The following is a 16,203-nucleotide window of genomic DNA, read 5'->3' as shown; positions in this document are numbered from 1 at the left end:
ACTAAGATGTCATTAACTCGAGTTCGTTCCTTCACCCAATTTGCGCTCTTCTTAACCCCTTAACGTCACACCCATCATTCTTCTTTCTATAGCTCGTTGCGTCGTCCGCAACATTATGCAACCAAATAATGGTTGCTAATGCCTTGTCTTGGCGTGGATACGTTTGTCAGAAGCCACTTGATGGCGCCCTGTCATTGAACATCTTCCTTGCGTTTGCGTTTCCCTATGTTCAATTAAAAGTTTAGAAGGGATGCTCGTACGAAATTAAACTCTAGTCTAAGGCCCAAACAGTGTAACCTTCTTTTTTTTCGACCAACCTGTAACCTTACGCGAGGCCTCCTTAAAGCGAAGGACCGATCGAAGAAGCAAGCGTACTCTAAAAGCTCCCTTCGCGTGTCCACCCGTAACGGTTGCCGTACGCCTGGGTTCGAGATCATCTCTTATAAGCTTTACACGAACACCTTTTTTCAATAAAAAGAAAGTTGGAGGGTCATATATTCTTTAAATTGAATTGCTAATATACAGACGCGTGCACGCTTTCTTCCAGTTTTGTTTACTCAACGCGAGAACCCCCCGCAGTCGAGCGCAAAACGATATGTTCCAGCGGCACCAGTACGCCGGCATTGCGAGACGCCACTCATGCTGAATGTGCGATTCAAACGAATTCTGAAGCCTGGCGCCTGGCGCCTGGCGCCGTACTCGCACTCCTCCACCTGCGGGTGACAGCACGCATGCGCAACCAATCACGTGGGCCAGCAGTGAGGTGGAGCGCTCGTTTTATTTCATTTTTAATTTCATTTTATTTCCTTAAAGGCCCCATTGAAGGGGTATTGAAGGGGTAGGTCAGGAGCAGCTTCAGAACGTACGATGGTAGTTTCGGAGCAACCTTAAACTGAGGAAGTACCAAGGAAGCCTTCACCGAGGGCCCCGCAGTCAGGAAGCTTTCAGAATGACATAAAGTGGCCTCATAGCTTGGTGAGGTAAAGAGGATTTCATTATTTAGGCCTAAGACTATCTACTGTTTAAAAATGCTGCTTTGACTATTCTTAACTATAGATGGCGAGCCAATCTAGTTTGGAACGTCGACTACTCGCACCTAGATGGCGCGGTGAAGTTTCGCGCTGTGAGACGCCTACATGTATTACACTATACTAAAACTCTATCTAATAGCGCCCCACAAAGTTTCGCGCACAGACCACGCTAACGCTAAGCAATCATGTCACGCTAAATCAAAACTGCCTAACGTCAAGCGCGTCATAGGTGCCAGCGCAGCTGCACCAGCGGTTGCGGCATATGCAAGGGAGTGCGGCGACCGCTGCGGCACTTGTGTCAGCGTAGTGGGGTACGGTGTTAAAAAAAAGTATGATTTATAATGTATACAGCCCATGCATGTAGCCTAAACATCTTTGCTCGTAATGCATCCCCATAGGAATGTAGTGGCTCCACGAATTTACACGGTAAGTCAGTCCACCTGCCTGCAGGTAGAAGTACTGTCCTACCTGCAGCCAACGAATTAGTGCGCTCACTGCCTTTAGTTCAAGCGCAAACCTTAAGTTGAGACCCGCCGGTATGCCGGCTGCCTGAACTAAGGGCCCGTTCACACTAGGCCGATAGGGCGCTGATTTGGGTCTTCCGAGTTAACTGTGATTCCGTCCGGGCGACAGCGATATTGGTTGGTAATAACTTTATTGATTTGTCCGGCAAGTTTTTGGCGACCCTGATTCAGGTCTTTCACGACCGTAGGTCGAGATTTTGTCTCAGCGCCACCTCGCGTGCCTGCAGGACGGCCCAAAGTTGGTTGCCCAGGTCGGAGCTGCGCAGAGCGGCGGCCGATCCCAGCGATAAGGTTACGGAGTTTGAGTCGTTTTTGCGTTTGGCGGTACATTCCCATGGCATGTGTTCGAGTGTAGCTGTGTCCTGTTTGCATATCTTACATGTGTCTTCATTGCGGGCTTCAGGGAATATTCGTTAGAGGTGAAACAGGTTCGGGAAGATATTGGTTTGTAGTTGGCGTAGGGCCACTGCTTGTGCCCTGTTTAGGTCTTTGTGTAGTGGTGGGAATTTTCTTTTGAATTATTGGTACATCCTTGTGATGTAGTTGTATCTGCTCAGGGGGAAGAATGCAAAGGAAGGAAGGAAAGGTAGGGGGATAAACTAGACGCACGCTTGGTTTGCTCAGTCAGTCTCTTTCGGCGCGGCAGTCTTCCCTAGAGTCCGGCCGGGCGTGGTACTTAGGCTGTCACACTCTGCGGTGGGCTACCGCGATATAAACTGAAACATTTCTCACTTTGTGCTGTGAGCACGCAACAAGCAGGACGTGGCGACACGTCTCGACAAGCGACAACACGCTACAGAAATCAGGAGTTAGAGCCGTTTTCGAAGCCCGGCCCCTAATAGCAACTGGTATTGGTACGACGCAACGATGTTCACATACGCAAGTCCGTGTATTTTGCAGCATGATAATATGATTCCATATCAGCGCTGCATGCTTTTCACTGTATCTGAAGGAAACGACAAGTGGTGGCCGTACAGAGGCAACTGTCCAAAAATGCAGCAATCTGGTAAATTGCTATTCGTATGCAGAAGATTATTGTACCATCTATCGCACAAGCAAAAATCAGTAATGCATGGTCTTTGCGATGTAACCACGCACCTGGGAGCTGCCGAGGGCGTCGTAAACATATAGGATCCCTTGCTCCCCTAATGCAGACGCTGCTGTTACGGCGAACATGCTCAGAAACCGAGAACTGATTTCTGAAACAGTTCCCAGTTGACACCGTGACATTGCTATCGGAGCACGACGACTGAAAACTAAAGCAAATACAAGTGTCTCTTGGGAACGATAGGACGAAATGGAATCAAAGCGCCTGTCTGCTACCTTAAAGGTGCCGTCACGTTTTCCACGCTAATACGTCTTGTGTGGCGGTGTCGTCGCAGTGTGGCCACAATATCGCTAGATTGTCGCACAACGATTCCATTAAAGTCGACCCTGTCTACGATCCGCCCGCATACTATGGACACCGGCAGAACGTGGCGGTAGGGCCAACACTATAACGACAGCTGTCATGGGAAATCGGGAGACTGAAATCGGCTTCGTGCTGGTCGAATATGACCTGGACTTTATATGCATCGCCAGTGTATGATAAGAACGCCGTCCGAGGTGATCGAGTTCAAAGCTAAGCACTGTTGTTGCTTTAGATGACCCGTCTTAATGTGCGTATTTGTGCGCCTCTATTTGCTGGGTATGTACTGGTACGATCCCGGTGTACACCAAAATTATAACGCCGCTCTTGCAGTAACATGCGAAGTGATCAGCTCCGCTAACATTTCCAGCATATCGTTAAAGGTTGTCTCTAACTCTTTCTTCTGTGGAAACTCCCAATGTTTTATTCTTAAGCCTATCATTTACGTTGCCATCTCTGATTCCCTGATTTGTGTTCCCATCATTTTATTACCCTACAGAAACCGCATTTTCAAGGCAGCAGTCATAAGCCGGTGAAGTCTTGTTTTGATTTTGTAGCAGTCGTTCACTATTATATATCAACTTTTATTTCTGTCAGTGGCATTTGCAATTCACTACAAATTTTTTTTATTATTCTCATCATCGCTATTTTGGTACATCTAACTGTTTTACGATAAGAGGTGGATATGGGAAACGCGTAAATACGTAATTAAAGCAGACTTAGCACTTAAAAAGCAACATAGCTTAAAATACAAACTGCAGAGTGTTCAACAAAAAAAATTCTTCTGGGTGACCCGGAGCTCCTTGCATGGGCATTACTGAATTTGTTATGCGCCACCACGAGGCATGCTCCTTTATGGCCCACAGAAAAAAAAATCAACTTCCATAGAATTGCGTGACGTGATCACAAGTGCAACAAGTCAGGCGCCTGAAACTGCTGGCGCCGTCTTTTCGAGTACGACTGCTCGGCAATACGTGACGGATGGGGCATTCGAGTTTTAGAAAAGTGTAATCTCTCCAAAATGCGCAATTATCAGTTATAACTCCACTTGCTTTATGAAAAAAAAATACATGTTCGAGAACGTCAACGGGAATTTTCAGCGATGCAGTAATAAATCTCCGACTTCCACTGCAGTTTCATTACGCCCTTTGGTAACATGATCATTCAGTTTAACAAACCCCTCTAGAGGTTTAGCGCCTCGTAGCTGAAGTTTGCAGGGTATGTTCGAAAGTGGTTTTTTTTTTCTTATTTTCATGAGATCCTAATTGTTTGCTACGTTTGTTGGAGAATTCGAACTTTTCTCAATCGGATACGCATATATCATTCAGCGTCGATATGTCCAACACTAAGAGAGGGCGCCAACCATTCCTCGCGCCTAATGTACTGTATATATGGGGAAAAGTGTATGTTATTTACAGGATGCTGCAAGAAATTTAGAGGATAAACGTAGCGCTTTAGCTTTATGTTTTTCATGACGATGGACTTTTATTATGTCCCAATATGACTTTCCATCTCTGAGATTGTTGCCTCTGCCAGAGGACTCGTTGCTCTCCTTCCCCCTGCAGCCCTGCTAAACTGACTCGTGGCAGCATCGTCAGCCACATCACGACCATTAAACTGAAAGGTGGATCCTTACTGTAAACGAAAAAAATATAGATGTGGTTTGAATACCTCAGCAGGTTGGTGATGTCAGCGATGCAGCACTTCGAAAAAGTGTACATTTTACTGTCTGCCATCACATAACTCATCATATAGCCATCTCCCGAAGAGCATGCCGAAGAACCTTTGTGTCCGGGCAACTCTGGTAGTGCAGGGCTTCCATCATGAACACAGCCTAACCTGTAAAAAAGTTGAGTAAAATTACGCAAACTCAGCCGAGATGGCGGAGCTTATTGGAAATTAGGCTTTAGTGAAGCGATTAAATTAAAGCCACGCAAACAACGCTGATGCGTAGAGTGGCCTTTACTTTAATTACATGGACTTCTTGCACTCATGTAGCGCACCGTGTACCATTTAAGAAACAAAAACACCAAATCATAGCAAACATACAGTGTTGGAGGCCCTCACAGCTTGTCAAGAGGGCAAATGCGATGCGAATGTATGTTGACTGAGGAAAGTTGATAAGAGCTGTATGCCTAGAAAAGTATGACGTGCACTTATATACGCTCAAGAATTATGTATCTCTGGCGCCACAGTGGTACCCAGGCTTCTTGCAAGATTTGCCAAGAAAATGCAAATGCTCAGAGAGGCATTGCCAACAGCTAGACCTTAAAAATTAAATAAAGGAAGCAATTTATTATCGCAACATACATATCGCGTGTTTCTTTGGATGGAAAGCAATAAGACTAGGATTCTGGGTATTTGAATCCAGAGCAACCTGAAAGCCTCCCACACCATCCAAACCCTAAGGTCCGCCACCAACCAGATCTCGCGGATTATCAAACGAATAACAAGAAGCCGCAAGGGCATGCCAGAAGAGGACACGCTTCGCCTCGTCCAGGCTCTGGTGATCAGCAGAGTAACGTGTAGCATGCCGTATCACTACCACTCGCTAAACAAACGCGACTAAGAACAAGTCTTTGCCATCATCAGAGGCGCGTACAAAACGGCCCTGGGTCTCTCTGTCATCACCTCAAACGAGAAGTTAGCGGCCCTCGTTATCCACAACATCTTCGCTGAGCTATCGGACCTGCTAATGACTTCGCAAAAAGCCAGACTACAGAACACGGTGGCGGGCAGAGCCATCCTCCACCGGACCGGAACGGCAACGGAGCTCCGTGCATTCGATGGGCAACGATCACTTCCGCCCGATGTAAGAGGCAAGATCAAAGCGAACGCCATACCGAAGCACGTGAGTTATGAACTCCATGAAGGATGACGCAAGCCTTGTGTCGACAAACAGCGCCGACAATTCAAGGGTGACCCGTACGTAACGTACGTGGACGTGGCGGCGTACCCTGTAGGGGGCCTCTTCGTGGTAGCCGCCGTGAACGGGAGACAACTTTACTCTCGCGGCTTCCGTCAGGGCAGAGACTCCAGCTGCGGCCGAGACCATAGTTGCAGCGCTAGTAATAAAGCAAGACCGGGTTGGCAGGGAAGTTCATGTCCTTACCGACTCGCAACAGGCATGCCTTAACTTTACGAACTCACGAACACCGCTGCTGGCGGCTCAGATTCTAAGCCCGAGGCTGCAAGAACCCCATCAAATCACGTGGACGTCGGGCCACGCGGGACTGGAAGGGAATGAAAGGGTGAACGCCTTAGCTCGAGCGCTAATCAACTGAGCGGAGCACAATCAATCGTCTCATCAATCTCCACCCCTTGCCTTTGTGCCCCTGCCGTCCAATTACTGCGACGGACTCGAGTTCCAGCGACTCAACCGGATGATTTATCCTCCCATTCACAGAAAGCTCAGCACTGAAGAGGCAGTAGCTCTCAGACTTCTTCAGACTAACACATTCTCAAACTTACAGAGATACAGCAAAATGTACCTACAAACAAATCTCGGCATTTGCCCCTGGTGCGGCGACACACGCCCTACACTCTTTCACATATCGTGGAGGTGCGGGGGCAAACCTGACCATTTAAAGACGCCTAGCACATAATTTGAGCGGTGGGAGGTACAGCTGACAGGCGATACCCCGGCGGACAAGAAGCTCTCGTCCAGCGAGTACGTCGAGCAGCCATGGCGAGTGGAGTCCTGGAATGAGGACACCACCCACTCGACCTCAAGAGCAACGACCTCGATGGCCCAAGTAAATGTTTTCTCTCTCTGTTTTGGACGATGCGCGGGCGCTCCGTCGAAGACAAGCTGCTCCTGGGTATCGCGTAGTGGGTGCAAGCCATGATAGATCTTCACAATCATCATCGGCATCATCAGCTCTCGGTGGAACTGGCCAGCGTTGTAGTTGCTTTTGTAAATGTACATTGTAAATATCCTTCAGTGTTTAATCCTACGTTCGCGCAACATATTCTTCGAGGTTGGCCTTCCCCGTTTTCGACCTCGACCTCGATCAGCAGCATGGTCGAGGTTTCCACCATAACTCCCAGTGACGACACTTTGTCTGCATCTGTGATTCCAACAACAACGTACATCACGTTTCCCAATCCCCGCGATCCTGTCGCATTCTCCGAACAAGATAATGCTGACTTTGAAGACTGACTCAGCATGTCCGAGTGTGTTAGCCTGAACCGCTTACATCGTACCATAATGCTAGAAAATGTAATATTTTTCTCGGGCGCAACACCGCGTGTCTAGTTCCGGACACAGGAGGACGAGCTGTCTAGCTTGGGTGCCTTCAAGGAGAATTACACGACCTCTTTGGTCGCGACCCCACTCCGTCGCAACTGTTGCCGATAACAGTAGATGCCTCCCTGTCCTCAGTTTTGACCTGACAAAGCAAGTTCTACCCCAAGGCAAGTGGATTTGCATGTTGAGTGCTATAACAGATGACCAAGTCACGCCATTTTCAGTAGATGTCTGCTCCTATTCAGCATGTCCACCGGATTCAATCTGCCTCGACGCTGCATGTAACCCAGTAATTGCTGCGGACCTACTGCCTGAACGAGCAGCAGCTCTATTGACTCTAATTCGTCTTTTAGTTTTCTACAGCGACATATTCGAGCTCAACAATCGACAATTGGGTCAGACTTGTACAGCATCACATAATTACTCGTGATGCTATTCCCATTCATTGCCGGCCATATCGCATTCTGCATCAGAGCGTAAGATAATTCATGATGATGTGAATAAGAAGCTTGCCAAAGGCATTGTTGAACCCTCGTCGAGTCTATCGCCGTCGCCTGTAGGGCTCATTTAAAAAAAAAAGACGGCAAATGGCGTTCTTGCGTAGATTATCGTCATCTAAACCGAATTACCGGCAAGCACGTCTTCGAGAAGTAGGAGGACAGCCCTACAAAAATTCGGACGTCTTTGGCAGACTGAGGTGCAAGAAACGTCGTAATGGCACGCAATTTCTTTGGGTCCGGTTGAATTTCGGAAGCGTCGGCGAGGTGACCCAGCACTGTAATCTGCCGGTGACCGGTGCGACGCTTCGATTAATTTAGTTGGTGCCAAGCCTTTCGGAAGACTTGAACGATAGGGGATAAGCGCTCAAGGTGTGTCCCAAATGTAGGAGACAATACAAGAACGTCGCGTTGGGAGCACAGGCATGTTGACCATTCGAACCTTTGAAGCAAAGGGTCCATCATACGATCGCGCGTTCGTGGGGCGCTGCATAAAACGAATGGCATATCTTTGAAGAGACGTACATCATCAGGCGTTACGAACGCGGTCCTTCTAGTCCTTTTCATCCACAGAAATCAAGGGCGTCGGCAATGCGTGGCCCCTTGCCTATTCTTAAAACAGTTCGCACAAGTATTAACACAGACATCTGGCGTTTCAGGAGACTTCGACAGATTTGTCGAGGAGACAAGCATCAAAGAGCAGAGGTGCAAATTTATCAATCTTGGCGGGGTCTGGACAGCTTCAGTTGCGGCTGCTTTCCATGCAGCACTCCAAAGCACCATCAGGGCCCTTTAGAATTTGAGGAGTTGTTGATATCCATAGCATTCTAAGCGTGAAGACCCGGTAATGGCCGAGCACATGGCCATGAGTGCGCTTCTCGGTACACGTTCTTTACACTTAGCGGTAGGTACACGGTGGCAACTCTAGTGGAACACGTGCTTATTGCGCGTAATGTCACGTCGTCTGAAAGCAACGCCCAGCGGGATTTTAATGGTCATTTGTACAGCCTCTATCCATGAATAAAATCGCGGCTACACCTAAATTTTTTCCTCATCTGGCGGAACTCTCCTGTACCGGTTGTTGGTTGAAGCAGCACTTGCCACTCTTTGTATTGGCAGACTCAGCCACTATGCGTCCTCAGTGCAGCTGTTGAACGAATATAGATAACCTCCTCTACAGCAATACTCACTTCGATGAACAGACTATACCAATGACCAGTTACCGAAGTAAAAATCCGGCGAAGATCTATTGCAGCTCATTAGTCAAGAGAGCCACAAGACATGTTCTGCAGTAGATGAAGGCGATATGCTTTATTGCCGGAGAGTGCAAACGCTGGGCGTTTCCTAGTGCAGGCGTAGAAATTGAGCTCTCTTCTCTCTCTCTGTTTCCCTCCCCTCCCCATGCATAGTGTAGTGAACTACACAAAGCTTATTTAACCTCACTGCTCTTCCTTTCTTCCTCCTTTCTGTATTTTAGCTTGAGGTACACGATGCCAGCTCTGGGCTGCCTCTAAAAGCCACAGCGAATACTGTTTCTACGGTAAGAGAAGAGCCGTGGGGCTGCCGGGACTTGTAGCCAATACACCCGCATACTATGCGGATATTCAACACAAGACCACCGCGGAAATTTAATCGAAAATTTCTGCATGATGTACAGTTGACATGATGGATGAGTTATAGTATGGCATTGCCGCAAATTGGAATCCTCATAGAGGCGTTCTATTACACATCAAACAGAACGACTGGCTAAAGCTGCAGCCGTCGTCAGTGTTACAGGAATCCTCGAGCAAGTTTTTCAGTCATGATTGTACAGATATTACACAAAAATCTCCTCCGATACTTACAACCTGCGCATTTTCGCGGGCACCATCTATGATCCTCTCATATCCGCCATAGAAGCCAATTAAAGCGCGGGATGTCCACGATTATAGTCTTACCTGCACGCCACACTGTGCCCATGAGCAACCAAGCTTAGTGAAGCCGGACTTCTCATTTACCTTTCACGGCCCTCTGCTGCTTGCGACTTGGAAAGTGATCTGCGCGGTTATTCTGAACAGCCCGGTTTGCTGCAGCGCTTAGAGGAAAACTGCAATATTACCCACCTGTTCTTGTATTACGGCGTCCCAGCACACCTACATTGATCCTTGAAAGGAAATATTGCTGCCCACCTTACATAAATGAAGAGATAGGAAACTGGGGTTCTTCGTGGTTGTTAATGATAAATAGATACATAGCCATGGCTGTCCACCATGGCTCTGAATGGCGCTGGCCAAAACTCCCAGGGCTAGATATGGTACGCATAAATACTGATGTTAGTGTACGGATAGATGGCTATCGCTGTAACACAATCGGTAGTGCGCTGCACGGATAATGGAAATGTTGTGTATTCGGTGCCCATTGGCGACGTTATCTTGTCGCTTACTTTCATTTCCTCCCCCCCCCCCTTTATTATTTTCTACTTTTCAATTTCAACCACTGGTAGTTACCTCTATGCTTTCCTTGGCTTAATTGGCTGTTGACTTTGTGTTCGCCCGACAGTACGCCCACAGCTTACAGAGAAAAACCAAACCAGTCTCAGAGAAAAAATGCGACAGCTCCAAAAAAAGTCATGGTCCAGACACCCAACCATGCGCCAATACCTACGGGGGCTACTTGCTTTCCCATTTGTGAAAACAATCAGTAGGCCATTGCACTGCAGGGCGACGTCAAGTTATTCGACAACTCTAAGCACTGGAACACTAAACGTGAGAAATCAGGCATGTGGAGCTCCATATGCTGGAGGATATTTTATGAAAAATATAATTGTTATCCCACGACAGCAGCAGAGAGCAACACAGCCGTCCTATTATTAGCGGACGACAATCTTTCCTATCAATAATGTTCAACCGCATTGCGGATTGCCGCAAAATTCTTTGCAACAGGGAGTGACTCTGTGCTTAGAGTTCTTGAATAATTGGCTCCACTCACTGGTGGGGGAGACCAGTTATATTTTCCTCTTTAGTTCAAGGCAAAGCGTCCACCTGGGAAAGTTGTTGACCGAAGGCTTCGTCCTCAGACGACGACAATTTCTTTTTACACTGCGAAGGTTTCTGAGATACCAATTTGAAATCAGTTCGGCTTCGTGCTATAGTGTTATGTTAGGCAGCGCGAAGCTGTTCCGCGCTGCACCACTTAATTTTATGGAAAACAAGCTAGCCAAAATCCCCGCTCTTCTTATTTACATTTGTGCTAGTGTCAGGATGACGACAGTAGCTGTTTATTTTTATGAAGCCTCTGCTGCCTGGCAGATTATCCAATTAAGCGGTGAGAATGTTGAATGGGAAAACTAAGCATAGATGGATGGCTTTTGTTCTATATTTCTCTGCGACTTATTTTTCCGATAATATTTCATGCTTGCGTCACTCACCATGCGGTTGTTGTATTGCGATTGCAATTACATGAAATCTCCAGGCGCATTTATGCCTTCGCCGTCGCCGTGATGTTCCACGTAAAATTCAAGCACGATAACACCGTCGCCGCACGTCGCATGCTATATGTGCGAGTGAGAGCACGCGAGGGAAGCCGAGGAGCGTGCTTCAATCAGGCGCGCGCCAATGAAGAAAGCGGAGAGCAAACGCGCCGTCTTCCGTCGCGCGAAACGCCGAAGGGGGATGGCAGGGGGGGAGCGGGGCCGGCGTTGCGCTCCGGCGGCAACTGCGCATTTCGCGATCGGGCGCAAGGGGAGCTGACGACTGCGGCTAAATCTCGCGTGCCATATATAGAAGTGTGCGCCTTGTCGGCTTTGCTCGGTAGCGGCGTAGTGGTCGTTTCCAGTCGGTAACGGCGGCGTCATCGGCGGTGGCACATGGACATATTTCGTTGGCGGCGGTGGCGCCGGTGGCCTGGTAACCGAAACAACATACTTAAAAAGCCCTTTCGCTACGTCCTTCTTTGCTAAACTGGTTGAAATTCTGGCCCTCTCATACTACTGGCTGAGAACACCGAATACAGCGGCACATATCTAAAAGCGTCTATGTTGAGTGTTTTGATACATTCCTTAATACATGAATATGCAGAGTATTGCTGATGCGTCGTAGTCGCAATCGTATTCTCCTTTGCAATGTCTCGGTTTATATGAGATATTTTTCGATTGAGCAAAAAGTCAGGGAATTCCTCTAGAATTCCTAAGACAGCAACGAAGCCCGTGACGCTCTCTAGACGCGTTAACCTTGCTTCCACTTCCTCTGAATGAAATTGTGTTTATACAGTGTGCTTTACGTCAAAAAAGATGAAAAAAAAACGCACCTCTTCTATGGCCAACTTTTGCTGGGTTCAGCGCTTAAGCTACCAACCAAACAGCAGATGTTATAATGCACTTTTCCGACTGCACTTTGGGCGATATCACTTTTACTGAATAGTAATTACCCTTTGCCTATGTAACTTTCTTTATAACGTCATTTTTTTTTTTTTGATGCAGAAAAAAAGAATCAAAATGTTTTAGTTTTTTTGTGTAGCAGGTGAAATTGTTTTTTCAGCTCAGACTTCTGATGATGCGGTATAAAATAAATTTGCTCAATTTGTTAACTCTTCATGACCAGGTTGAATGAACAAAGTTTGGATTAGTAGAAATGCAGTCATTGCTTCGATGCACTATTATTTCCGAAAAACAAAGAGTTCCTTTTTAGCCTGCACGTCAGATCTACATTATACTTCATTGCAGCTATCGGTGTCAGTTGCACTCAGTTCTTTATATGAATGCTACAAAAAAACAGCACCATGGAATAGGCATGTAAAAGCATTTTTTTACATGTATAAATGTAGAAAAACTCCGAACGCAACGGCCGAAATAATGCGAAAACTTCCAACTGACATCTTAAACACATCGGTGCAAGTAATTTCCATCTTGCATGCTACAAGTTGCATCTCTCGAATTGATGCTGCCATCAGGCATATCGCGGATTCTACCCGCAACTACAGTGCCCACGAACTTGAAGCCGTGATGCCGACCTTCCGAGGCCGCAGTTTCTTCTCGTTGCGCCATATTACGCTTTTGGAGGAGGAGTTTCGGAATACCACATTGCACTGGCTTGTGACGGCACGCATGCGCAGACGCGTGCAGAGTAGGGTTACATTTGTTTGTATTGTGTTATTCATTGCTCCCCTGTTTGACAGGATCCCATGCTTGAGACAGGCAAACAAATTAATCAACACGAAATCGGCAACGAAGCTGGACTGATTTAAAAACAGGAATCTTGATGCCTATTTCAACGGCGCGCCGATCTCGCCGACAATAAACATCGGCGGCGGCGCACCGACGTCTCGGCGCGCGTCCCTAGCCCTATATGGAGGAAAGCGGGGAGGCCGCGTGGAACGGAGGGATGCGGCTTGGACTCTGCAAACAAGTGCGCACTTTGCACGGCCACGCGGAGTCGCGCGTGCCGCATCTCGGAAGGGATTTGCAGGCGGCTCCTACCTTTGTGCGCGCCTCGTTCTCGCCCCTCTTGCATTGAAGTGATAGACCGCACGAAGGTCTCTTCGCTCGCTGCTGCTGCCGCGCTTGCTCGCACCAGCGTTTTGAAAGCGAGTGACTGCACTCATCGAGCGTGGAGTGTCCATGCTTGCTTGTGCGCGCTGACACCATGCCTGTTAATTCAGTTAGTAAAGGAATGTTACCGAGTTGATATGGCCGATAAAGCTAGTAAGGTTACTTCGTAGAACTGTATACTAATTTTCCATCCCAATCAATGTTTCGACTTTCGGGCGAAACATCCTTCTTTAGCAAACGCAAATGCATAGCGCTCAGCATTTCATCGGCTTCAGATCTGTGCGTATCCACCTGCGCTGTTGACGTTGCAGTAGAGACTAAAAAAAGGAACGTTGAAAACTTACGAATGTCCAACTTCATGAGAGAACACCTGGACGCCATAGTAACTCCCTGGGGGGTCTTCGCTCATGCCTACTTTACTATTTTGGCAAAATCCTCCCACATACGAGTACCCTGGTAAAGGAAGCGCCAGTTAGTGTTCTTGTTTCCATCTTTATCCAACAATGTTGCAGGCTTCAATTATTGCAAATATAACAAAACATTTGCGAAAGGATTGTAAAACAGATTTATGTATAAGTTATGTTCAGTAACTTATTCTTAAAAATGAAATTTGCCACTTTTTGCTGGCGCAGCAATATAGTCATTATTATTATGTTTAAAGAGTAATTTGAAAATGAGCATCTCCCCGAATACAACTGGCACAGCACACGTGCATGCCATCATTTGCCGAACACATAATATGAGAACCAAATTCTGGCAAATTAAATATTTTATTCGTTTAAAAATCTTTGATAACACCTGATTACGTTTCGCGCTTACGTACTACGGCTTCAGCTTTTATGGGCTCATTCCAATAGTTGTTTCGGCTGGCGATGGTGTCCGCCACCACCCGCGCTGCTGTCCGTAACAGCTATCGCCGGCAATCAGAAAGAAAAATACCAAGTTGCCGCCGGAATCTAACCCGGGCCCGCTGCAAGAGTGTCAGCTGCCCTACCACCGAGCCACGACAGCGATGTTTTTTCTTCTTTATTGCATAGAATTATCAGTAGTGCCATTCGAAAGTTGGTACATTACATTAGGAAAAACACGAACAATTTTACAAAGAACTATCAGAAAAGGTCCTTCCCTTCACATCTAATGGTATCCGATTCTCTCTATTCAAAAAGACAGCCAGTAGTACAACATATGATTTGTTTATGTTATTAGGATTCCATTCACTTTGGAGAAGCTGAATGATCGACAGATCTGCCGAGCCACCTTCCTCGACAAGGTCTGTGTCTTTCGACAAAAGGCTACTCAAATGCACAGCGTGGTTGGAACCTTTGATCCAGTTTCTGAATGGAATTTGCGTCTGGACGCTTGTGTTTGTTAGCCCGAATTTTGAACCTTCATTGGAGTGCGCAGCATGTGTGCAGTTCGTCCTGAGCCACCCCAGCACTTGCTAGCATGCAGCGGAAAATTGCCCTATATCTAAACAGACCCGAGGGCGCGAGGAGAAACGCGATGTGACATGCACGAAGCGCAGCGTCGGTATGTGCACGTTTTGCACTGCAATCGCATATTATTATAACAGGTAGGACTCCATGCAGCAGATGCACAGGTAGCGTTACAACGCAGTGAAGGAAGCTTTGAGGAAGGAAAAGAAGTTTACGGAGATGTATACAAGAAGAGTTGAAAAATTATAAATTCTACACCTGATTGGAAGAACAAGCCGTGCCGAACAGTGGGGACGTATACACGTCGGCCCCCGCGTTCTTAAATGCTCTCGGGCGCCTTTCCACGAAGAACCCTGAAAATATATACCTTATCGGGGAACCGCCAAGTTTGAAGGCATCCGCCGATACCAGAGTTTTATCGGTAGCTGAAATGTTCCTCATATGCTGAGACTCATATGCTCATATGCTGAGACTGAGCTAGCCCTAACGTGCGCAGCCTGCTCTCGGCGCGGCGGCGCAGGCAGGCCTAAGTTTAGCCCCGCGCTTTCGTTTTACCGTCTCTGTGCGCGCCTGAAGCGACTACACTTGCGTTCATCGAAAGCAAAGCCATGCCCGTAGTCGTAACCGTTGAAGGGATTGACTTAACCCAGGAAGATCTTAGCGGTACGGGCTGGATCACCTCCCTCAGCAACCGTAAAAAGCAGGAGACAAAGAGGCCGCCATTACGAGATGATCAACGTGGCATCGTGGTAGTGTGGCTGACTACCACACTACCAAGGTGCCGGCTAAAAGTCTCTTCTCGCAAGTAACTGCAGCTTCGCAACTTCCGAAGCTTCCCAAGAAAGATATCAATATTATCGTGCGCCCCAAGGGAGGCCTCGGCGTATTCAAAGCCGACGTAGTGTTGCTCGCTCAACCCCTGGCCATGGCGGCGGCCCTGCCTGAGCACCAAGCGAAGGAAGGCACCGTGTGCCAAATAGGGTACAGAAGACTTTATTCATCTCCACCGCGCACACCTGTAATACGAGGGCCTTGGCGAGACTGAATAAAATACATACCAAGTACGGCGCCTACGAAGTTTTGGTGTACATCGCCGCCCCTAATGGTACGGGAAAAGGCGTAATAAGGCACATCGACCCCTCTAACGCCGAAGTAACGCTTAAAAAGATTATTGTGAACGAAAGAAATCCCACGGCACTAGAAGCCACACGAATCAGGAACTCCCACGTAGTGGCGATTTTATTCAGAGGCGTACATGTACCCAACCACGTTATATGCGGCACGGCCTTGCTGCCATGTGTTCTACACCGACGCCCCGTCGACGTCTGCCATGCTTGCGGCCACGTAGGCCACCGAGCCGACATTTGAATCAGCAGCGTGGAATAGAGAAGTAAATGCAGTGGTTGCGGAAAAGCAAAAGCGGACGACGAAGAAGGACGTCAATGAATCCTCAAGTGCGAGTAGTACGGCGGGTCCCACGTCAACGGAGACCGAACGTGCCAAAAGCGATATCTAATCCCATACGTCATACAAC

General features: G+C 47.6%; 1 protein-coding gene across 1 annotated transcript in view; it reads right to left on the bottom strand.

The window, feature by feature from the left end:
* Nucleotides 1–16,203, bottom strand: part of LOC126530096 (venom metalloproteinase BumaMPs1-like) — a 114,165-nt gene that overhangs the window by 31,591 nt on the left and 66,371 nt on the right. The window contains exons 10-11 of the mRNA XM_055070187.2: nucleotides 13,578–13,686; nucleotides 4,635–4,802 (exon numbers count right to left, since the gene is read on the bottom strand). Of these exons, the coding sequence (XP_054926162.2) occupies nucleotides 4,635–4,802; nucleotides 13,578–13,686 (277 nt within the window). The remainder of the gene's footprint in view (nucleotides 1–4,634; nucleotides 4,803–13,577; nucleotides 13,687–16,203) is intronic.

This window comes from Dermacentor andersoni, chromosome 5 (genome assembly GCF_023375885.2).
Source record: "Dermacentor andersoni chromosome 5, qqDerAnde1_hic_scaffold, whole genome shotgun sequence".
Classification (NCBI taxonomy): Eukaryota; Metazoa; Arthropoda; class Arachnida; order Ixodida; family Ixodidae; genus Dermacentor; species Dermacentor andersoni.
Note: the sequence above shows the minus strand (reverse complement) of the source record. Positions and strands in the feature narration are given on the sequence as shown.